The sequence below is a fragment of the Vigna angularis genome, chromosome 3, assembly GCF_016808095.1.
Source record: "Vigna angularis cultivar LongXiaoDou No.4 chromosome 3, ASM1680809v1, whole genome shotgun sequence".
NCBI classification, from domain to species: domain Eukaryota; kingdom Viridiplantae; phylum Streptophyta; class Magnoliopsida; order Fabales; family Fabaceae; genus Vigna; species Vigna angularis.
The window spans coordinates 14,821,656-14,846,153 of record NC_068972.1 but is presented as its reverse complement, the minus strand read 5'-3'; the positions used below and the strand labels follow the sequence as shown (position 1 = coordinate 14,846,153).

The window sequence follows — 24,498 nt, the reverse complement described above, 5'->3', positions numbered from 1 at the left end:
AATATATATTAATTTAATGTTTTACGTATTTGTTTAGAATTTTTATAATAAATATAGTTTTTAATGTTTTATAAAATGTAATTTTTATTATAGGTTTTGATGTGAACTAATATTTTGTATTATTTTAGTTTATTTTAATAAATTTTTATGTGTTGATAAATTATTAATGAACTTTAAAATTTACGTAACCTGGACATTAAAATTCATAATGATACCTATTACGAGTTTATTTAAAAAATAAATAAACTACATTTAAAATGAATTACATTAGTTCTTCACATGATAATGATGGTATTTAACATTTTTAATACATAAAAATTGTCTTCATTATCTGTCAAAATATTTTTTTTATGGTAGTATTTTAAGAATTTTGTTCATGATGCTGACCGAATCAACTTACAATTTGGATTTATCCATTTTTTTTTCGAAGTGACCCTCAATATAGATTGAGTAGAAGTTCATTATAGAACTACTATAAATATAGTAAACTAAAATAATGTGATTAGAAAATTGTTTTCAGTTTGAAAATATAAACTTTTATTAATCTTATGAAATATTTTTTTATATCGCGGACACACTAATCTAAAATATTTTTAAAGTTTTTAATTAAATGGTGACCAAAAAAATAATGCGATAGAAGAAATTATAACTTTAAAATAAAATAAATTATAACTTCAAAATAAATTTTATAATTTAAAGTATATTATTACTTGAACATGATATTTTATGTTTAATTTAATATTATATTATACTATATACTTGTGACATAATTTTAATATGAATGTTATGAAAATAACTTAAATAAATTAACAAAATGAGCCAAAGAGATTATGAAATTATAGAAAGAAGTTTTATTGTGAATAATATGAAAATATCTTAAATAACAAAAGTAAAACAAGTTATAAAGAGAATATGAAATTGTAGAAAAAAAGAAACTATAAGTCTAGTATGATCTTAGAAAGAGCAAAGGGTTATAGAGAGTGGAATAAGTCATATGAAGGATAAAATAAAGATAAATTTCAGAAATGAAAAATAATATTTGTATACTTATAAGAAAAAGAATAAGAAAACTTCTCGTCCTAACAAATTACTCTGCATATACACACAATTAAACTTCTTCCAAAGAGCTATGAAGTTGTAATGTAATAACTTATTGTAAATAGTGTTTTTATTCTTGCATGTTTTATAACCTCACATCCCACTATTTATTTTCTTTTATTAATTTATTATATTATTATATATTTAAAACACGATAAGTTTTAGTATTTCTTTAAAATCTCAAAATATACATAGAAATCTAAAATATTGTCCAATGAAACATAGTGTAAAATATATTTTTTTATTCAAATTCAAACATGTCTAAACTAATAATTTTGTAAATTAATTCCACCATAAAATTTAATATAATACTTTATAATATAAAATTCTTCAGTAAAAAAATATGTTTTTTAAGTTATAAAATTTAGTTTTTTTTTTGTTTCTCATCTAGTTTGTTTACAAGATAAGTCTTCAAGAGTAATGAATATCTAAATAACTATATTATTTTTGCTTTCATTTGAAAGTCATTCTTTAAATTATCAAATATTCTTACAACTTTGATTTTTTTTTTCAAGTTTTATTGAATATAAATTTTTCCAATTTTATACTTTATGAAGCGTCTTTATATCTCTCCTTTTTATTCTTTAATAAAACTAAAGATCTTTAAACATTATTTAATAAATACATTGTCTTAAATCAATTTTCTTTGAAACGTTTTATTAGAAAGTACTTTGTTAACTTTTGTTTCTTTTTGTAAGTTTCGTATAATGTTTTCAAATTTCAAATCTTCCCTGCTTTGTTATTTCTAAATCTTCTAAATAGTTATTTGAGCATTTTTATATATTGTTATTTATATTTATAAAGATGAATAACTTAAGAGTTTTTAATTTCATATAATTATATAAAGTCTATAAATATTTAATAGATTAGCTGGAAATGACTAATAATAAGCTTTTGAATGATCTTTATAGAAACATACGATAAATTATATTTATCTATTAACATAGTTTAAAATAGTTATCATAGTTAAAAGACTTTATTGTACGTGGTCAACGAAGACATCATATTAACCATGACAAGCTTTATGCAACCAAGATTAATCTGGCAACAATCATTCCACTTTTCCCCTTTCACTCTTCAAATTTAATTATTATGCCTACCTCAATAGTTAACATACATTTTCTGAAAAATCAAATTTAAAATTTAACTTTTCCATTGATTACGAAGTTGACTGGTCAATTAAGATCTCATCATAAATTGAAGTTAATGATATGATTCATAATTTTTTCCATTCTCAGTTAAACTAAACTATTACCCTATAACTTTGTTCCAAATATTGTTGGAGTGTAAGTACTAAAGTTTTGATCTTCCTCTTTTAATTTATAGAGAAAACAAAATCGGGTTGTAACTATAGTCACAGTATTAATCATAGGATGTTTGAAATCAACATCAGACCAAACTAATATTGCATGCAAATAAGAAGTCTTTATCATCAATATTGAATGATTGTATTGTAGCTCCTACCCCAATCCAAATCTGCCTCAATCTGGGACTGTGAGAGAACTAACATCTTAGATGCAATCAGTGCACCTGTTTTTGACATTAATTTCAAAATGGGAAGAATGAAGGCAGAGGAATGATTACCTGAAAAACCTGAGCCTGAAAATGACTTGAGATGGCAAAAAATGAATGGACTAAAATGAAAACCACTTTTCACCTCTTATTTTTTTAAAGCTCCCACCATATTTTCCGAAACCTACCTACCTCCCACCAAAGAAAAAGGTACACTAAATACACAAACGACATTGAAGTTCGAACTACATAAATACTTGACAAGGCAACTAGCCACACATTTATCGGTCACATTAAATTATGATAAAGAACACACACCGATCTCACAAACAAGCATCTCTTCTCTTCCTTTCACATTTATAAATTTGCCGTGCTTCAGGCTCCCCGTAACCAAGTTCATCAATAATCATCACATTCATATCTATTCATATAATGAAAAATAAGACGCCACAATTAAAAAACGTATTGAATTATTAAAATGTGTTCTAGAAGCAGGAGTGTTTGGTTCAGTTTACGAAAATGATATAATAATAATGCCATGCAGATGTGGGATTTGGACTCGTGCACACTCTGAAGTTAGTCAATTATTATAAATTGGGTGTTTCTGTCTCTATCTCTAAATTTGCATCTTCAATTTTTGAAATTCGTTGAAAAATTAATAGATTTTAAAATTTATGGAAGTATTTGAAAAAACTCTCAACAAATTTTGAAATGTATTGAAAAATAATAAATTTCGAAATCGGTTAAAACCTCCGAAAAATCTTTTAAGTATCTCAAAATTTGTTAAAAACTTCAAAAAAAATCTTTTAACGAATTTTAAAATTTATTAGTGTAAGGTTATTTGAATTAAAGAAAGAGAAAAAGAATTAAGAAAGGTTATTTTAAGTTGATTTATTTTTTTACAAATAATAGTTTTAGGGTTTTAAAGAAATTCGAAGGTGCAAAGAGAAATGGTTGGAGGTGCAGAGATAAATACCCTTAAAGATCTTATGGGGTTGCATTTGATGGGCTTCATTTGAGCTAATTCCCGGTCCGGTAATTTGGGCCCCGATATTTAATCTGGTCCGACTAGTTTGGGCTCAAGTATGACTCAAATAAGAGACGACGACTATTTCAGTCTTAAGCTCAGTCCGATTTGGAAGGTGGGAGAGAGAGAGAGAGAGAGAGTCAAGAATCGAAAACAGAACCGAAGGCAGCGCAAGGAGAGGCTATTTATTACTTCCTTGACACTCTTCACTTCACTATTCACACTCTTCGTCACCTTCTCAACAGTCTTTCGATTCTTTTTGCATATTCGCACCAAGCTCCATGGCGACCAACACGTTCAATGGAGGATCACTCTCCGCACGCTCTCTCTGTCTCCAGTTCAATCAGAATTTGGTATCGTTTTCGATTTTCGTTTGATCTTCCCACGCGCTTTGAAGCTTTTCATTATAACGGTTATTCTGCGTTTTGCTTTAGTCTTCTTTTTTCTAATGATTGTTCGCACTGTGAGATCCTCGGATTCTCTGTTTATTTGTTTCTTTTTCGTTACTGTTACGTGGAATTTTTTTTTCTGAATTGTGTATTCCACTTCTGCTGCAGACTTTCCTTGATGATCTTTCGTTGATTGATATTTTTTTATTATTTGTCTTTATTTTGTCAAATATTTTGCATTTGATGATACGGCGATAATAACTACTAAGCGAGTACGTATTTGCGCAGATATTTGTTTGTGTAAATTCTGGTTGATTTCATAATTGATCTTTTGTGTTGTTTGTCGTGTGGAAAACTGTACACATGAAATTATCATCTATTGAACGATAAAACTTGATAGCATTTGTTATGTTTTAAGAGCATGGATTGTAACGTTGTATTCTATGGTCATCTTAACTCTACCTGCAAAGCTGTATCATATCTCCTTCTCCAGTTTTGTTAGTGAAGATTTAAACTGAAGCTGGAAATCTTAGATCAGAATATATAAAATGCTTTACATATTATTTTCCTGCATTGCACGTCTGAACAACTTCAACGATTTTCTGTAATAGTTCATATAATTTCTCCATTGTTTATAAAAGCAGAGTGGTGTCTTGTTCTTGTCTCGTTCTTTTGTATTCGTTCTTTAATGAAGTTTCTCTGAATGCTTATTGAACAGGCATTTAATTCAGTTCCTAGCCCGAGGTTTGGCTCAATTTCAATCTACGGGAGGAGGAATGTTTCTTTTAGCTCGCAGCCGCGCTCAGTTTGCCTCAGAGTTTCCTGTGCTGTATGTTACTACTAGTGAAGTGCTTCAGCCCTCTTTGAGAAATTTTACTTTGCTTGCATGGACACTAAATCACTAGATCTCGAGCTGCTTCAAACCGTAGTTAGTAGTAATTTAAATGGATTTCACCTCATAAGTCATACGGTTTGAATTCAGAGAATTTGTGCTGGAAAATATGAAATGTTATATCTATGGAAAATTAAAAAATAAACATAAAGCTGAAATGATACACATTTTAGGATTTTTCTCACGTAAAAGAGAGGGAGTAGACAATCGAAGTAAACTCTAAAAGTGGTTTGATCAACTGAATTTAAGCGCATAATTGTTGAAACAAACTTAACTGCAGAACAGTTTGGATGAGTTGAACAGCTCTGAATTGTTCTAAACTGCTTTTTAACTGTTCAAACTATTTGAACTATTCTCTCGGAACATCTTATTTTAAAATATACATTTCAATCTCATAAGCTACAATTCACTTTACACAGTTGGGTTTGGGGACAATTGTTCATTTTTTTTTTCTTTTAAGAGTTTTGTTTAATAATGTAGTTTAGTTCGGTATTAGTTTCGCTATGTTCAATTTTTTTAGCTGTTCTAGAAAATGAAGGATAAAGCACAGTTATAACTTGTAAGTTATAGCTTTTGATTTTAGTTTAAGATTGAACTACATTGTTTTGTATGATTATAATTTTATAAATGAATTTATCTAGCGAAACTAAAGTGCGCACAACCTTTGCATATTTCTGATTTTGTACAAATTTAGCTGTGAAATTTGTTTTGGCCTTTCTATTTAACAATATTCTAATTCTTCAATGTTGTGTTTTATAGAATTTCAAGAAGCTTAGAGGCATTTCTATTCTGACAATTTGGCACTAGTCTAACTATATCTAGATGGTTCAGTATTTCACATGGGCGGGAGTATGACTATGCATAACTGTTTAATTATTCAATGCACGCTTCAATAACGTGGGTTGTGTAGATAGAAATGACTGAATATCTTGAAATATAAGAAAATTCCAGAATTCCTTTTTTACTGAATAATAATACTTTTTTGTCTCTTCCATATGCTAAATAAATTTTCATGTGTGTGCTTGGGGAGCGGGGAGGGAGTATTCAATGCTTATATGTTGAATTCATTACGCAGGCTAAACAGGAGACAGTACAAAAGGTGTGCAAAATAGTAAAGAACCAGCTGGCTCTACCAGATGACTCTACAGTCACTGGAGAGTCAACATTTGCGGCTCTTGGAGCTGATTCACTTGACACTGTAAGTAACACCTTGCCATAACTGCTTCCATTCAATGCTCCTTGGATTTATTTTAGCAAATTTGGAGAGTCCAAGTCCCACATTTGTAGTATATAAAGATGAAAGATCCATTAACCTTAGATGTTGTGATTTACTTATCCGTGACATGATCCTTAGGTTGAGATCGTGATGGGGCTTGAGGAGGAATTTGGTATCAGTGTAGGAGAAGATAGTGCACAGAGCATCTCAACAGTTCAGGATGCTGCAGATCTTATCGAGGAGATAATCAGTAAACAGAATCCTTAAGAGTAAACATGTACCAGATGAAAAACATCTCTGGTAGGCATTCATAATTTTCCATGTAGTATGGGGTAGTTGATTAAGTATTTTATCTGCATATTCTACTGTTGCCTTGTTTAGGTTTGAAAAAAATAAAAATTGCGGGGGGAAATTGTGTGAAGGTTGTGGTTTTTACATTTCACGATTCCAGTGGGCGGTATGCCTTTGTAATAATTACGATAAAGAACTAGCTGTCGTAGTTTTGCTTAAAATTTTATCTTTGATTTTTTATACGTTGTATCCTTCGTAAATAATTTTTAATAGCTACTTTAAGGTTTGCGAAAGAAGCTGGAGAAGAGGTACAAGTAGAATCCATCTATATTTTACCGTAACCATAGATTTTACTCCTTTTAAAAATTTGTGACCTTGGTATTGGAATTCGAATTAGAAAAGGGAAACTTTCACCCACGATACTGCCAGCTGCATACAAATTTTATTCTACACCAAATTTTTTTACTATTATTTGATACTATTCCTCACTGTTATTCATTCTCTCTTTCTTTTAAAAATATACAAAAATTAATTTTTGTTAAAGATAATTTTATCTCTGTAAAAATTGTTAAAAGATAATAATGTGATGTCAAATAACTTTTTCCTTTTTTTTAAGTAAGAAATGTTAATTTTTGTTATAGTTTGAATTCATGGAGCAGTTAATAGTGTGCTCAGCAGGGTGTAAAGGAGATATTAATTGTGTTTGATAAGAGAAAAAAAGAAAAAAATGTTTATGGCTCACGATATTTTTTATTGTATTTGTATTCTTTTTTTTTTATCTTTTCTCTTTTTATTAAATCAAGAAAATTACAGAAGTTTTATTTTTTATTTTTGCTTAGAACTTATTTCTATTATATTATAGAACTTTACATTGAATTTCATTTTTTTTTTATTTTTTTATATATCTATTTTTTATTTTGAAAAGGTTGAAGTTTATAAATGGATATTAATTTAAATGAAAAAAATAATTTCATTTTACTATTTAAATTGTATTCCCTTGATTTATTTTATTTTTTTTCGTTAGTACATGTTAGCAATAATTATCTGATACAACTCAAATATTTTATAGTCTATTTCGTGGGGAGTTTAAAAAATATTCACATCAAACAATGACTCGGTCTGGAATCTAGATTGTGTTTTGTTTTAGCAACAATTTAATTATAACTAATTATAGATAATAGTAAACATTAAAAGTACCAAGAGATATCAAATATCTAAACGTCCAAAAAAAAAACATGTTCCTCGTGTTACACAGTAAATGTTATTTTTATTATAGTTCTAACAACTAAAGTGAAATTTCAATACAGTGTAACATAATAACAAAAAAATAATACACTAAATTACTTCAAATATAAAAGTTAACATTTTTTTCCATTTGATAATTATTATATCCCATTACAGCTTGGAAACATGAATACATAACGTGAAATAGAAAGAGTATAATTATATAAACGATCATAAAAAAAAATTATAAATTAATTGTTTAGTAGTGTGCATATGATAATCATGTTTTTTTTTTCTCTTATCATTTTTATCAATCATAAAAAATAGAATATTTAAATAATGTATGTTACATATTATTTTAAAAGGGAAGCGTTTTGGATATTCTTGACTGAGATTATTTTGACTAATATCATCCAAAATTTATTATAACGCTAAAAAAAGTAAAAAAAGTTATTAAAATAAGATTGACTACCACCCAAACAACAATAACCTTGTTCATATCAATTAAATCATTTTACAAAAAGTTATAACCTTATCTAGATAAACTGAAATACCCTCAATCAATATAAACTAAAAATTTTCACCGATTATAATTTTAAGTTATTTAAATATTAATTAATACTAAAATTATTTTTATATTAGGTAATAATTTAATATATTCTATTGAAATAATAAAATTAAAATTTAAGCAATTTAAATTGTTCTATTTATAATCAAACATTTACAAAAATATATAAAGTTAATTTTAAAATGTATTTAAGTATTGAGAGTGCAAGTGTGAGTTTAAGTTCTAATTGAATAGAGAAGAGAAAGTTAAGCACCTTATAAGGAAGAAGATTATAAATTCATTGCCTTAAGGTTTTGAATTGTAAGTGACTCGAATTTCATTAGTATTGAGATTTCGTTGGTATTGTGTTTTTCTACTAATTTTGTCGAAAGATTCACGATTAAGTTTGTTTAAAATTATGAAATTCTCTTATTACATAAGTGTCGTTTGAAGGAGTGTAACAATGTAGAAAGAACTTACATTTGAAGAGAATATTGTTCGGAATCTAAGTGAGTCAAAGTTTCATATTGATTACAGAAAGTTAAATATACATTATAAGATAAAAGTTCATATACTCATTGTTTAAGGTTTTAGATTGAAAGTAATCTCTTATGTAAGTTTGACTCGAATGTATTGAAATTTTATGGGTGTTGTGTTTATCCTTTGATCTCCTCAAAAGATCTATGATTAAGTTTGCTTAAAATTATGAAATTATTTGACTACACAACTGGTTAAAATTATATTAATATGATTTTGACTAAATTGTATCAAAGTTTATACATCAAACAAATATAATATAAGTGATTGAAGTACTCATAATTGAGAATGCTTCTACTCCAAAGAAAATGTATAAATATGAAAAGAACTTATCTTTAAGAAGATATTATTAAAAATCTAAATGTGAGTTTAAGTTAGATATTAAGTGAATCCATTATAAAGTAAAAGATATAAAAATACATTTTCTTAAGTTTTTAATCAAAAGTCCTATCATTCTCAAAGTTCTATTTAAATCTCATTAATGTTAAAGATTTCATTAACGTTATATCTTTCCAATAATCTTCTCAAAATACCCATAATTTTGCTTAAGAAATTTTCTAACTATACATGCGGTTAAAATCAGATTAATAGAAATTTGACTAAATGTACATAAAATTCCAATTTTAATATGGTCATCTTATAAAATCAAACCTCGATATTAGATTTCTCATAACAGCCAACTCAAGTCTCTCATGTGTGATAAGCTTTCGTTTGGGATCATGGCCGTCGATTAACCATTAATAATCAGGATGGGGCAATCTTCAAACTTCTTACCTCCTTTCCCAATATTTAAATCAAACAATTTATTTATGTAACAAGAATGCAATAAAGGACTATTTTTCGCATTGTGTAAAGGCTTGAAGCGTAATGATTGTTCATTATTATTTTTTCCGAAATTAATTAATTGAACAAACAGATAACTTAAATTCAATATTAAATCACGAATAGAACATTCTGATATATCATTAACCTGAGGTTACTAACACTTCTTTTAAAAATTTATCTACTAAAGCGATTTACTGAAATATTTACTTCATTTACAAATTTCGTGAACGGATGCCCTGGTAATTATTACATCGAGGCCTTATTAATCTAAAAATATAGCAACTACCACATCAGTTCCAATCTGATTCGAAGAAACCAGCATCTTTCATTTCAGAGTAGTACACGTTTTCCAAACGCAAATCGTCCTCCTGTAACAATCACAATAACAACAAACAGTTTGATAAATAAAAGAAGGAAGATTCCTAACTCCTAACTCCTAACAGCAAACAATACCAATGTTTGAACTGTAAAAATTGAACTCCAGGCATTAAGTTAAGGACACTATGACCTGAAAAAAGTCAGCCAGGAAGGTTATATACAGAAGGGGAAGATAAGCGGCATGGTAACACACAATCGTGAAATGATATAACCTGTGAGAAAAAGTAAAAAACAAATCTTTAGAGAAAGAAGCCAAAAGAAAAAAAAATTCAAAAGAATCTCTTTCTAGTAAGCTACAGAATAATACTAGAATCTAACCAGAAACCAAAAGAAGCACCGTTTCCAGTAATGCCACAAGCAAATAGTGCAATTGCATTCAAGATGAACATGATAATAACATACTTGTAGTATGCAGGCCTCGCTGCAAAATGACGAATATAAATTATGCTATCATAAAACTAATTAAAGGCATAATATAACAATCCAGGCAACTAACTTACCAGGTAACCTTTCTCTCCACCTAGAATGATAAACAAACAATATGAAACCGTAAACAAGGGTAAGCAACAGCTTGTGAATGACCCACAAGTTCCACTTCAAGTGAGGAGTAGGGTAACCACTGTTGATGAAAATTGGAATCCCGAATGCAAACAGATATATAGCCTAAAAAGGAAAAGGTGAAACTGTAACAGTTAATACAGTAAAACCCATATAAGGACTAGCAGCAAGATTGCAGAAAAAAACACAGAATTACCTTCAACAAGATATCAAAACCAACAATAATCCCCGATATACCAAAAGTTCGAGTTAACGCTTCTAAGCCACTGGTACTATTTCCTTGAAACAAAAACGCAAGCAAACTCACTTCAAGAAACAACATTCCAGAAGTAGTAAAGAGGGACAACAAGTTCCACGCAAACTCTTTCCCAGGAGAGCACTCCCATGTCTGCATCAATCAAAGAATTAAACATTCACCATCGCCAGCAGATCACAAAACTAACACCATTTACAACAAATAAGGTTTAGTTAATAATAATAATAACAATATTCAATTTGATCCAATAATTAACATCTTTAGAGTTACTAACATCTTTATCCTACTAAGTCTGTGATTGAGTAGACATTTGCAAATTGATTTTGTAAAACTGATTTTGGTTCAAACTGATGTTAAGTGATATGATTTATGTTTAGATGTTTTTATTTTTAAGCGATATGAAATAAAAGTAATGCAAAAAACTACTTAAAATTGCTTAATCTCAAAATCAATTTTGTGCCAAGAATCGATTCATTCTTCAAGCTGAAGCTGAAACCAAACACGCGAACATTCATTTAAAATCTAACTAACTATTATTTTAAACTAGCTTTGAATACTCTAAACCATCCAACAAAAGTCCAAACATGCACACCAAATTCACAAGCTGTAAGCAATTCGAGGTAAAAAACTACACAAGTTGAAACATTTGGAAAATAAACTGTAAATTTACTTTATTTATTTATTTTTTGCTGGATTAAAGAAATTGCGGGAAAACATAAGTTGACCTGGGAAAAGCACCACACGAGATTGAGGATACTGACAAGCCAGAGAGAAGCGTAATAGGATATAATGATGTAAGAACGACCATTTGAGAGTTTGAGGAAGCTTTGTCTAGCTTGCAGTGCTAAGTACAAGACGAAGAGAAAGGAAGCGATGATCAAAACCGCATTGTGCAAAAACCCATGGCACTCAAACACCCAATTGTGGATTCCTTCAGTTACCACTGAATTTGGCCCTTGTTTTTGGAGTGTCAGCAACGATTGGTCTACCATATCTCCCAAAACTCCCTTTGTTTCTGAACAAAGAAAAACCCTAAACCTAATTTTGAGAATTGAAAGGAAAGAGAGGATTTTGGAATAGAAGAGTGGGAGGCGATTTGAGAAACAGTAACAGTATGGCAAGAATTGTGACTCCGACTGATACAAACAATACCTACAGATGATCCATTTTCTGTTATTGTCTATCCCCGCTTTGCTTCATCTCTGGATTTTATCCCCTATTTATTTATTTACCCTATCAAACTACAAATTATTTACTTCCATTAGTGTTAATATTATTATTACTAGTGTAAACAGTGTTTGTTTTTTTACTATACCAAAAATTCATTAAAGCATAGAATGATTTTTAATTATTAAAGTAAAAATATTAATAAGATAAGAAATTTAATCATCTAACTCTAAACTTAAATATCACTCTCATCCTACACTAGATCAATTGAAATATTTTCATGCATAATTAAAATGATTATAATGAATAAAAGAAATACACAAAAAAAAACTAATATATCAAAAATAATTATTTAACACATTTATAAAATTAAATATATAACACAGATAAAACAATTATAAGTCATATAATTGCTATATATATATATATATATATATATATATATATATATATTTATTTTTTTGTGTTAGGATCATTATTTTATTATTCAAAAATATCAAAAGTTAATATAAAATTATAAATAAGAACATAAATGTCATGATTTTTTAAAAATATTTTGATGAAAAAATATTACTATTTTCAAAGTAATTTATAATAGTGTTATGGTTCTCGTTTATAGAAATACAATACAAATCTCGATCTTTTTCTTTTCATCGTATCAAAAGAGAAATAAAAACAAAATCTAAGATACTCTATTTAGAAGATGACAAACTGATGAGTAATTTTATCACTTTCATTATTGTCAATAACAAATCCACGTAGGCTTTCTTATTTTATTTTCAACATGAATTGAGGAATGATTAATATGTGATTGTACGTAATTTTGATTTTATATGAAAAACATTTTAACTGTTACCTAAACCGGTTTTCTAACCATAGCTGTAGCAATCTCGTGTACATCATCAAAAGGTTTGCAACTTCTTCGGGTGAAAAGAACAAAACACACTGGAGCTATAGTAAAAACGTTGTCTAATGAGTATTGTACCTACATAGATTTCTGTAACTCTAAAGTTTCAAGAAAAACACTCGGCTAAAGAACAAGTAATGCAATTGCTACTTGAAAGATTTTTGCCTGTCACACCTCCATTATCCTGTTCAGGATTCTTACAGATATATTAGAATAAAAATAAATAAATTTCTTTATAAATTAAAATTAAATTATAACAAAATAATGTCAAATTTTTATCTCTTACTTTGTTGTCCATAAGTTAATTTTAATTTATAAAAAAAATACTTTTTGGAAAAATCTAAACCTTATTTTGCTATAATAATGTGAGCAATCCTTCATGTCAAATTATGTGAAAGGTTTGTTGGTAATCAGGTGCACTAAAAATTAATCTTTCTAAGGCAGAAGCTGCCAACAAAAAAAAAACAAAAAACCAATAAATAAAACTTGAAAAATATTTAGCTTTAGCTATTCAAATTTTAAATACAATGATAATGGTCAAAGAAATCTAATAATAAAATATTACACTTTACGAAGGACGTTGAGATGAGTTGAGATGACATATGCTCTCACTTCTCACTACCCAAAAAGCTGACAAAATCTCAGTACGGGATTCTTATACAAGCATTGCTTGACCTCCACAAAAATTTACTGTTTTACAATACAAATTACATATTTCTTGGCCTTTTTCCTCAACGCCATTGATGACCATTACGTTCAGATGGAGAGCCAGGTTCTACAGGAACAAAACCCCTTCCACCGAAAACAGGACGCATGAATGCATCATCGAACTTACGCCACAAACGATGAACAGTGTGTGTTGGAGTTCTAAGCAATGCGCGGATGCTGCTTGGACGATGGATTGGATCAATATCGACTTCAGAGTCTTGGGCACTCCCAAGAAGTGGGACAGTGGCTGATTTTGGAGTAGATGCATCTGTGGCTATCACGATGTTTATTTCTTTGTGATGTGGAGTATGAGGTAGTAAAAGCCTTATGAGTGGCTTAGTCATCAAACCAAACACCTGAGAATGGTAATTACGAAGTGTCAGCACCATCTTAAAAAAAAACTTATATAATATTTAACCATGTCAAATTTGATTAATTTGAGCATCACAAGGTGAAGGTACAGTTAGTGATGCAAACTGGTAAAGCAGGGCAAGTGGAAGAATCATTCTTTTAATATCATAGACAGCAAGTCAAATGGCTAATCTAATGGAATGAATAGGAGTGATATAGAAGTGATATAGGAAAGACAAAAAAGCCTCTGTAATAAAAATAAACCAATGACACTGCCTCTGCATGTCAGCAACTACAAAACATTTATCTTACCACCGTGCTGAAAAGTACAACAGTGATGGTGCTAGTGATCATGACTGCATTGCTTCGCAGTGAAGTATGCCCCGACATGGTGAACTGCATTTGTAAAGAGCATCAGATTTTAAAGCATCAGTTTATAAGATCCCATCTTCTGTGACCACTGTTCTTTCCTCACTTTCCATTGGCAGAATCAGTGGCCAATAATTCATTTTTCCAAAAGACAAAACAAAACCACTAATAAGCATTGTTGCTCCTACCTGATTATATGCAAGTGCCATTGAAACAGCTCCCCTCATAAGACCAGCCCACCAAATAATCACCTAAAAACAAGGAGAAACTTGTCAACAAAACTTAGTAGCACAATAAATCTGGGAAAGAGCACTCATTGACAGAAATTTAGCCATACTTGCTGTCTGAAGCTAATTTTCTCATTCGGTGATTTTTTAGCCAAGTTGGATAGAAAGGATAAGGGGAAAACAAAGGCTGCTCTTCCAACAAGAACTAGGCCCAACAATACTGAACTAGCTGCAATAGATGTTCCAGGACTGCAGAAAGAACCAAGCATAGCAAATTAATTGTTTTTCTAATATAATACAAGGAAGTATTGAGAAGATTGATGAATGCAGAATAAAAATTCACTAAAGAAAAATAAAAGCTAAAAGCACAACAGAAGAGCTCTCGAGTCACATCAAGTAATACAAGGACCGTTTCAGTAGAGAAGCAGACCATTTGTGTACATGAAAGAATGCCATTCAGCAATTTTTCATGAGCGCAAATTGGTGAATAGATTATTATTAATGGATCTAAAGAATACCTATCACTGACGAATTTCCATTTTTCAATGTCCAAGGCATCCATACCCACATAAAGGAAGATAAAGATCTCAGCAACAAATGACAAGGTTGCAAAAGAATGCCTGCAAGGGTTACATGAAAAATATGTTTAGGAATGCGTAAACTTGAACAGTGTATATAACATGAAGAAATATGTTTAGAAGACATACTTGGTAGTGATTCTTGAACTCTCGGTCACATTATGCCAGGTATAATGAGACATAACAATCCCACAAAAGAATACAGTGAGGATGCCACTTAGATAGCATAACTGCAGAAGATGTAGATACATCAGCATCATATTAATGACAAATGTTGACCGTATCCACAAAATGTTACTAAAATTCTTTAAAACTTACTTCAGCTAGCATGTAGGATAGGTACGCCATTAACATCATAAGAGCAACCTCACGATCTGTAGAGTGCCTGAAATTAAGGAGAAATGTGTTCAACATCAATAAAGAATTGTTTCAAACCATCCTGTGCCATGTATCATAGTTACCAAATAAAGGGTCTAAAACCTTAGTACTCAAGATAGAAAGAACAAGCTAACAGATGCACAAAGACTGAGGATACCAAGTTACTAAGAGTCAACTGAACTAATGTGACTTTTTTTCCTAAAAAAAAAAAAAAAAAAGACAATTTAAAATGTCACTAATTCATACCAACCAATAATTCAGGGATGCACTAAGTTTTATAACTCATTGTAGAAACCAATGCCTAACAAGTCTCACATTTTTATTGATTTTTATTTTATTTACGTTAAATATGTTTTTAGTCTTTGAAGTTTGATAAGAAATTGGAATTCACCCATTTTTGAAACTTTGATGTATTTTGGTCTCCAAACCTTACCCAATTAGGTTAAATTTTTTTGACATGTCATACAAGTGTCATCCTAGTATTTGAGTTGTTTATATCGATTGACACATTCTCACTTTAATGTCAACTGGGAAATGCGATTGACAAGTAAAAAAAAATTAGTATAATTAGGTTAAAAAGACTATATATATTCATTTTTAAAGTTTTAGGACCAAAATACATCAAAGTTTTCACACGGGAACAAATTCTAATTTCACGTTAAAGTTTAGGAAATAGAAACATATTTAATCCATTTTATTTCAATGGTATGAAATAACTTATGGTGAACAACACAACATTTAGAATAAAAAAACTCAAATGAACCTGTTAACGTACATGGTTGACAAACAATACAAAAGATTTAGATTGGATGAAGTGAGAAATTTATTAATTATCATAGAATTGTATCTTTATTTCACCAATAGTTAACTGCATATACAATAAACAATGTAATACCAAAACAGTTACTCATGAACAGACAATGGAAATGGGAAAATGTCAAGAAAATACCTTCCAATGTACAGCTTTTTGATAATATAAGCACTGAGTAGACCTGTCTACAAGGTGATGAACAGACATTAGACCATAGCGACAACTCCATATAAATATTTATGTGCATGCTCAGTGTTGACATACATTTTGTCTATGATTCAATATGATGCATGCATGAGAGAATTAGAGGGAGAAAAACATTTACCAACACTCCAAGCATTGTGCTTGCGACAAATAAATACAAGAAATTGCCCAAAAAGTGCAAAGCTATTGAAGGGTCTATGTGGTTGAGGTCAAAGCTTTGGATTGCATTGAAAAGCACCACTGATGTAGCATCATTCACAACACCCTCCCCAAATACAAGACTGTACAGCAAAGGTGTCTCGTCCTGATTTAGCACCTGCATAATCATTCATAAGTTCAGTAACTATAATGATACCATAGTTGTAAGTAAAATGTAAAGAATATATTGCTTCAAACCTGCAATGTGCAAACAGAATCCGTCGCAGCAAATATTGCACCAATTGCTGAAAATTATCATAAATTAGTACGTCAAAAATCAAATGAGAGATTGCCAAGTAGATGATATTGACAAGTAAAATACCTAGGTAATCCCCTAATTCCAGCGGACCAATATCCAACTTCTCAAAAATTTGTGACGCACCTGAAATAATCCCTCAAATTTAGTCAAATAACTAGGCAAATTTATTTTCTAACTGCATCAAATCTTAAATAACAACCTAACAAGTACAAGTAAAGCAATAATGCATACCCAAAGTTATGACCGCACAAGATATTAATGTACCAATAGCACCAAACAATATGATGGTCATGAAGTTAACAAAAAACTGCTTCTTTTTCACCTGAAACCTGAAATGAATTACACAGAACCAAATCATAAGAAAAAAATAACTGCAATGTATCATACACGTGAAGTCAAAAGTTAAGAATAAAACATGGATTTCAGGACTAAGGACAGGGGTTTTAGGAGGGGAAAATAATATGATTCAGGAGTTTTTAATATGGCATTAATACATTTTATGATCATATCATGGATACATAAACTGATCCTTTTAACTACATAGTCGTGAAAGCAATCATCACATACAAAACCACCAATAGTATCTACAAGAAAAGGTCAAGAAAAGTAGAACTTGTTCAAGTCATATAATTTTCAAATAATTGAAGTAATGAATGAAATAGGGAACTTAAACTTGGGACTCGAGTTCTATGTCACTCGTGTAAGTACAAGTGCGCAAGCAAGTCAACTGAGTGCTAGTATCCGGTATATTTCAAACAGCCAGACTCTAGACATTGAATGAGCTCCTAAAGTTATCCACCATTATATAACTCTACTTGTGACTAGCTTTTAATTCTGCAGAAAAATTTTATATCCCTCTCCCCTCCCCAACAAACACCAAACGTGCATTAATCATCAACAAGTATACCATGTATCTGTGAAAATCAAACAAATTACTTCCAGATTATCACATTGGGAAGTTTGGATGTCTGCAAGGAAATTTTAATTTGTAAAGGGGCAAAACAAAGCAACTTCCCTTTTTCTTTAATAACAGAATGATAAATGAGTCATGCATCAATTACTAGCTAGATAAGATAAAGGTGCTGAAGACGAAAAATTACCCAGCATTGAATATTATAGGCGGCAGAAGGTATATGAAGAAAAGATCTTCACTGAAAACAAGAATATGTGAGCTTTTACCACCACTAAACAGCAAAATGACTACGCCAGTGGAAATACCCTGAGAAAAATAATATGAAATTTAATCATTGTCCAATAAAAACAAGAAAAAGAAAAGCTGCACGAACCATTGTTCAAACTAAGCCTCAAAACACGCATACCATTGCCTCCTAAAGGATGGAAAAATATTTGGAGGAGTTGGACTATTCAGGTTAAATTAAAAAAAATCCTTACACTTTGACACTATTTTCCAGTTAAGTTTCCGCATAAAAGAATCCTACATATTGATCCCTAAAAGAATTTCTTTTGCAAATTATTCCCTAGCATTTGTTAACAATATAAAGGTGTTAAAATATTTTCCCTACAGGAACCAAAGAGAAAAAAACTTCTTAGATGTATGAACCATTCTCACTTTGGAACCCAATCAAATTGTAAATATTTTTCATAAGCAGACAAAAGCAAAAATATACAGCGAGTAAATCTATTTTTCTTGTAACATTCTCAAACAACAAAGACCAATTTGTAAACATGTTTAAACGTAGAGGCCGAAATATAGAATTTTCCACAAACGGACTAAGAGAAAAATCAATTTTAGCAGTAAGACTAAAAAATTTAACCCATACTTTTAAATATCGTGGGGCAAATAAGCTCAAGGACGGTGCATACTTACAATCAAAAGGGCAGTGATAGACTCATTCATCCACCGATTCTCCTCAAGAAGATGACCAATGACAATACAAGCACAAAGAAGAGCCACAAATAAGTTCATGGAGACAACGGAGGAATGGTCCGAAGTGGATACCATTTGCAACTTTGAAACAACAGAACTGATTTCAAAGACCATTTTGTCCACCCTCCACGATAAATAATTGCACAAGCAAATTTTACAGAATTCAGATTCCTGCTGATTCGCCAAGTTCAAGCCCAATTTACAATGCAAATCTATTTCTCCGAGGTTCTCATTTTAAGATCTTCAAGATCTCGCCATGGAAAAAATCACTGCAATACAGCAACAAACACGCTTTTAAGATTTTCCAAGACAATGAAAAGAAGAAAAATAAAATAAAACCACCTAACATGATTCTATTCCAGAAGCAAACATTAAAAAAGCAAAAGGAAAACAAAAATATTGGGCAAAAATTCATGCAACGAAACTAATCATCAATCCCAAGAGAGACAGATAAAAAAGATTTGCATGACTGAATTAAAGTACACAATTCAGAAAAGAATCTAAAACATGCAGTAATCATTGTCCCTTTTTCCTTCAGCGGTCTTCAACGAAGATGAAACCCAGCCATGACAAACAAGAAAAAAACAATTTCACGTGTCAGCGAAGTAAACAAGAGCAATTGCTGACCAGAACTCACGATCGCAGCATTGCGGAGAGGGCACGATTTGGTTAGTGTTGCGGAAACCCGACGAATTCAACTTCCAAAGAACTCGAACAGAGAAAGCCACAAACTAATCTCGTGTTCGAATTCTGGCGTAACTGAGACACGTTTCGGCTCTGAGATAGGGGATCAAGTTAGAAACGAAGGAAAACTAAAAATTGAAAAAAAAGAACAAAGAATAAGGAATATACGTACAGAAGAAGAAGGAGATTGTAAGCGAAGTCGCCTGGGAGAATCAAAAAGGAAATTTTTTTCTTCTGGTATTGAAACCAAAGCGTGCGACAAGTGGAATTACGAAGGCTCTAGAAATTAGACAGAGAAAGAGGAAAGCGTGTGGACAGACAAGGAGACAGGGACAAGAAAGAAAGAAAAAAAGAAGAGAAGAGAAGAGAGAAAGAATATGAGATTGATCTATAATTTGTTAACGTGTGGATGGCAAGTAGGAGATTGCTCCGTCGGAGCTGTAGCAGTTGACGCTACGAGTATCAATCAGATTTGGGATTTATAATCATGTGACGATGTTCTTGTATTCTGGTGTGTCAAACTTTGTTCCAGGAGCATTAAGTAATACTATAAACTCAATCCCTGATGTAATCTATTCCCCCTTTTATCATATTTTTGATAAGATTATTATATAATGTCTAAAATCTTATAATCATTTAGTATATATAAAATATTTATTTAAATACGGCTTCTTGAGATAATTTCTCTGAAATACCTTCTTGCAATACAATAATTCAAATTTTCCACTTTTTTTTAAATAACTTATATTCAATATAAAACATGTCAATAATTTGTTGATTCTAACAAACTTGAAAGAAAACTAAACTCGTGTGATGATAATATTACAAAATATATTTAAAAATATTTTTATTAATTGATAGCGTAAATTTTTTAACTTAGAAATATGTATGAATGGATCTTTTTAATTATGAAACTCGTTTTTGATTTGTGTAAATATATATCATTTTATATAGCTCACATTTATATAATGAACAGATATTTTAAAATATTTGAAAGTATATTATTTTAAAATTTCAAAGTATTTTTCAAAATATATAATTATATTTTAAATTTATAGTTATCTATTAATAATTCTTGAAGTGATTAAATTAATAGTATTTATAAAAATCTCAGTATCATTAAGAAAATAACAACAAATATAAATTAGTTTGAGTAAAAATAATTCAAATCCAGTCTCTTAATTAAAATGGAATTAATTTCTAATAAATAAGTTTTTAAAAAGTATGAAAAAGATTAATAAAAAAGATAAAATATATTAAAAAAATATTAAATATCACAATAATAAAGAAAAAAATAAAGAAAATGGCAACGGATAAGAAGGGTAAAAATAACACAAAATATAAGAAAAGAGGAAAAATCACATAAAAGATGATGGAGAAGTCAAGATTAAGCTCCTCAAAGGATTCATAAATCATTGTTTTCTTGAGTCTCTTTACATATAAATTAGGATTAATTTTTATTTATCTTTTTACTGTAATTTTATTTTATTTTTTTATAATTTACCGATTATCTTTTAAATAAATTTAATATCTTTTATACTTGGTTACTATAAAGATTTAAAAATATCTTATAATATTTCAAAAAAATTGGCAATTATCATTTTTTTATACTACGAAATAAAATAATTACTTAAAAATATCAAATAAAATATCTAATATTTTTTTAAATTATTTTCTATCATAAATATTATTAAATTATCAAAGTCTTTTAATGAAAAAAGATAGAGAAAAGTGTAAGATTTAATTTTTGTTATTCGTTTCTCTTGCTACTTTAGTCAAATTCAATTTGACTATATTTTTTTACTTTCTAATGTTTTTCTTATCTTTTATCATGTAATGTTTTTATTGAATTTTTGTGATTTTGATTATTTTTTATTATTGACTTTATATTTAAGGAGTCGTGAAGTTTTACTCAGTTTATTTTCACGTTTTTATGAACTTATATTCAAAAACACATTTATACAATAAAAAAAATATTTTTAACATATTTTTATATTCAAATATTAATAAATCTAATTCAAATATTTTTAACACATTTATATGTAAGGACCGTGTGTCTTTTCTAAAAGGAGATGGAGGGGGCGGCTGCACGTTCGTGTTAGTAGTGAAAGAGGGGTTCCACGTCCAGCAAAGAATTGGGCAGCAACTGTGAGTGGTGGGTCTCTCCACCTTGAGTGTTTCACCCACCAAGGGAACCATCATCATCACCTTCATAAGTGTGTTGGGCACTGAGGATGGAAGTAACGGCTGAGATTCGTCCAGCTGGCACCAGTGCACGATCTTCTTTCCCTTTAAAAGAACCCATGGATTCAAGGGGGGTGCTGGGTTTTGAAATTCTGGTGGAGTGAAATTCTTGTTGCCATATCTGTGAGAGAGTGAAGTGGGGAGCTGCTGAAGTGCAAGGAGGCCTTGGATTGCAAGTCGTGGGAGAGATAGATTCAAGAGGGGTGTTGGGTGCTGCATCCGGAGGAGTGAAGAGCTTTACTGCAAATCTTTTGGAGAAAGATCCAAGGAAGTCTTCAAGAGGTAAGGGGAGTTAGATCTTTTTGTTTGATTGTTGATATATACTGTGTTTGATGCAAATCTGGGAAGAAGGGGATGAAAAATGAGGTTTCTGGGTTTCTGAAAAAATCTGAGCGATTCTGCAGAATTCTGCAGAACGCGCGTTCGTCAAATCGGTGCTCGACCAAATAATGGTCGGCCAAATTATGTGATGTAAAATGAGCGTACGTCTTTATAGTGCTCAACCAAATAGTGGTCAGCCAAAATAGAAGTGTGAACGTTCGGTCAATCTCGAAGGTTCGGTCCTAAAAATTGGTAGTTTCAATTGAACGTTTGGTTTTGTGTTCGGTGAGCGTTAGCGTTCGTCCTTGGACAAAGTTAGTAATATACTAGACGTTCTTCCAAACAGTATCCAGTGAATTAGTAATGTTAGGCGTTCGTCCTTAGTTAGCATTCTCATGAAGCAATCTGTAGCGTTCTGTCTTGATAGATTAATGATTATGAGCGTTCGTTCTCAATTTGGTATTTTAGGTTTCAATCTTGAGTGTTCCTTCTTAAATTGATAGTCTGTGGTTTCAATCCTGAACGATCGGTTTTCATGTGGTATTCCTAGGTTTCAATCATGAGCGTTCGGTTTTAATCTGATAATCTTAGGTTTGGATCTTAAACGGTCAGTTTTGATGTATTAGTGATTATAGCATTCGGTCTTAATTTGATAGTCTTAAGTTTGAATCTTGAGCGTTCGGTATTATTATGTGTAATTAGTGATTGATAGCGTTCGACCTGGACGAGGTATTCTGAGGTTTAGATTGTAAGCGTTCGGTTTTGGTATAGATCTTGACCAGTTAGTCTCAGGTTTCAATCTAAAGTGTTTGATGTGTTAGTAAACGTTCAGTCTTGTTAAAGTTTCAGTTAGTGATCGTCCATAGTGAGCGTCCAATCTTGGTGATGTCTTCTGGTTAATGATCGTTCATATGTAACGGTCGTTCTCGATGATGTTTGTCCGTACTCGTCTTAGGCAGCGTTCGATCCTGATGAAGTTTTATATTTGAGCACTCGTACAAACAGTGTTTAATTCAATATGGTGTTCGATGGTTTAGCGTTCAGCCTAAGTCGCTTATTCTACCATCCTAGATGACCTTGACTCGTTTGACAGTTCGTCCTCAATCCTTACTGATTTCAATTGAACTGACAAATCTTCTCTGACTTGCACACCCTTAACTTCAAACACGCGAGGAGAATCGGACACGTATTTCTCAGTTGAGACACATCAGACACGTATTTCTCAGTTTAACACGAACGTGCAGCCGCCCCCTCCATCTCCTTTTTAAAAAAGACGCACGGTCCTTACAAAGAGAGATAAGATACAAAATTTCAATCTCTAGAATTAATTATGAGGTTTTCTATAAAAAATAAGATAATATTTTTTTGTATAAATTGAATCAAAAGTTATCCATAAAGTAGTATATAAGAAAATCATAATAAGTTTTTAAATCTTTAAAAATTATATTTAAATTAAATTTAAATTATTTGAATTTTCGCGTACACATGCCCTACCTGAGCTGGGCATTAAATTATGATGCAGAACCTTAGTCTCCCCCCACAACTCTAAATCTGTGCACATTTTTAATAAGAACTGTGATGCGGACACAACAAAACGACAAATTATGTTCATTTGACAAAGTTATATAATAATATTTTAATTATAATTATATTATTTTTTAATTTAAAATCATAATATATATTATTATATTATTAAAAGTAATCTCAAACGAATGTTCTCTTTTAGATCCGTGAATTAATCTGAATAAAGATTAAAAAAAGGAACACGCGTACTCAAGATATATAACTTCACTGATATCATATTAATATTTATTTTTTTAATCATACAATTCTTTATTTTATGTGACCTTTTCAAATAGATTTTTCATTTTTTATTTCAATTGAGTTTTAGTTATAAAAGATTGAAGTAATTAAATTTTAGATAAAAATATGTCACTGTGTTAGTTTGTGATTTTTTAAATATATTTTAAATTATTTTATTTTTTATTTTTATCTTAAATTTTAAAAAATGTTATGTGTCAAACTAATTTGATGTGACGTTAATAGTCATGTGTCACCGTTATGTCACACTAGTTTTAATTTATTTTTTATATTTTTATTTTGTTTTAATTTAGTTTTAATTTTTAAAAATTGAACAATTTATTTTTTTTTAAATTTTTAAAAAAATTATATATTTAAAAAACATAATCAATATATTTTCACATATTTTACACATATTTTATCTCTAAATTTGTTTTTAATCATTTTCAAATCTCTTAAAAAAACATTTAAATTACTTTCAAATTCTCTCTAACTTTTTTTTCAAATTTATCTCTTCAAGTAACACGGAGACGGTAAAAGTTTTATCATATGAATATATGAAAAGATACTTAAATATTAGTTTAATTGTTTTCTTTGTCCATACTTTAGTATACTATGTCAAGTTGGTCTAACCTTTTAAAAAAAGTTTTAATT

General features: G+C 30.1%; 3 protein-coding genes across 3 annotated transcripts; 1 reads left to right on the top strand and 2 right to left on the bottom strand.

Moving 5' to 3' along the window:
- The first annotated feature begins 3,749 nt into the window (after window positions 1-3,749).
- Window positions 3,750-6,667, top strand: LOC108345095 (acyl carrier protein 1, chloroplastic). The gene is made up of 4 exons (XM_017583665.2): window positions 3,750-3,990; window positions 4,745-4,855; window positions 5,994-6,116; window positions 6,273-6,667. The coding sequence occupies exons 1-4, from the start codon at window positions 3,919-3,921 to the stop codon at window positions 6,399-6,401; spliced, it is 435 nt and encodes a 144-aa protein (XP_017439154.1). The 5' UTR covers window positions 3,750-3,918; the 3' UTR covers window positions 6,402-6,667.
- Window positions 6,668-9,637: 2,970 nt separating this feature from the next.
- Window positions 9,638-11,960, bottom strand: LOC108344929 (protein CANDIDATE G-PROTEIN COUPLED RECEPTOR 2-like). Its single transcript, XM_052875577.1, has 6 exons — window positions 11,476-11,960; window positions 10,691-10,882; window positions 10,437-10,599; window positions 10,255-10,357; window positions 10,067-10,148; window positions 9,638-9,926 (listed from the first exon to the last, which is right to left on the bottom strand). The coding sequence occupies exons 1-6, from the start codon at window positions 11,740-11,742 to the stop codon at window positions 9,849-9,851; spliced, it is 885 nt and encodes a 294-aa protein (XP_052731537.1). The 5' UTR covers window positions 11,743-11,960; the 3' UTR covers window positions 9,638-9,848.
- Window positions 11,961-13,304: 1,344 nt separating this feature from the next.
- On the bottom strand, window positions 13,305-20,053 carry LOC108345813 (sodium/hydrogen exchanger 2). The gene is made up of 16 exons (XM_017584590.2): window positions 19,652-20,053; window positions 19,423-19,572; window positions 18,736-19,064; window positions 18,008-18,126; window positions 17,139-17,236; window positions 16,971-17,030; window positions 16,847-16,893; window positions 16,572-16,766; window positions 16,385-16,431; window positions 15,376-15,442; window positions 15,187-15,287; window positions 14,998-15,099; window positions 14,590-14,728; window positions 14,441-14,503; window positions 14,196-14,279; window positions 13,305-13,888 (listed from the first exon to the last, which is right to left on the bottom strand). The coding sequence occupies exons 3-16, from the start codon at window positions 18,907-18,909 to the stop codon at window positions 13,556-13,558; spliced, it is 1,629 nt and encodes a 542-aa protein (XP_017440079.1). The 5' UTR covers window positions 18,910-19,064; window positions 19,423-19,572; window positions 19,652-20,053; the 3' UTR covers window positions 13,305-13,555.
- Between the last annotated feature and the right edge of the window lie 4,445 nt (window positions 20,054-24,498).

Bases quoted from the DNA above. Each gene is read 5' to 3' on its own strand.
- LOC108345813 (XM_017584590.2), bottom strand. From the start codon at position 18,909: ATGGTCTTTGAAATCAGTTCTGTTGTTTCAAAGTTGCAAATGGTATCC. The intron at 15,288-15,375 runs GTAAGTTTTAAA...CATCTTCTGCAG, and splicing joins TATCCTACATGCTAGCTGAA to TTATGCTATCTAAGTGGCAT. The intron at 14,504-14,589 runs GTATGGCTAAAT...CCTTGTTTTTAG, and splicing joins AAATTAGCTTCAGACAGCAA to GTGATTATTTGGTGGGCTGG.
- LOC108344929 (XM_052875577.1), bottom strand. From the start codon at position 11,742: ATGGTAGACCAATCGTTGCTGACACTCCAAAAACAAGGGCCAAATTCA. The intron at 10,883-11,475 runs GTCAACTTATGT...TGATTGATGCAG, and splicing joins TCGTGTGGTGCTTTTCCCAG to ACATGGGAGTGCTCTCCTGG. The intron at 9,927-10,066 runs GTCATAGTGTCC...TGATTGTTACAG, and splicing joins TCCTGGCTGACTTTTTTCAG to GAGGACGATTTGCGTTTGGA.
- LOC108345095 (XM_017583665.2), top strand. From the start codon at position 3,919: ATGGCGACCAACACGTTCAATGGAGGATCACTCTCCGCACGCTCTCTC. The intron at 4,856-5,993 runs GTATGTTACTAC...TTCATTACGCAG, and splicing joins GCCTCAGAGTTTCCTGTGCT to GCTAAACAGGAGACAGTACA. The intron at 6,117-6,272 runs GTAAGTAACACC...CATGATCCTTAG, and splicing joins GAGCTGATTCACTTGACACT to GTTGAGATCGTGATGGGGCT.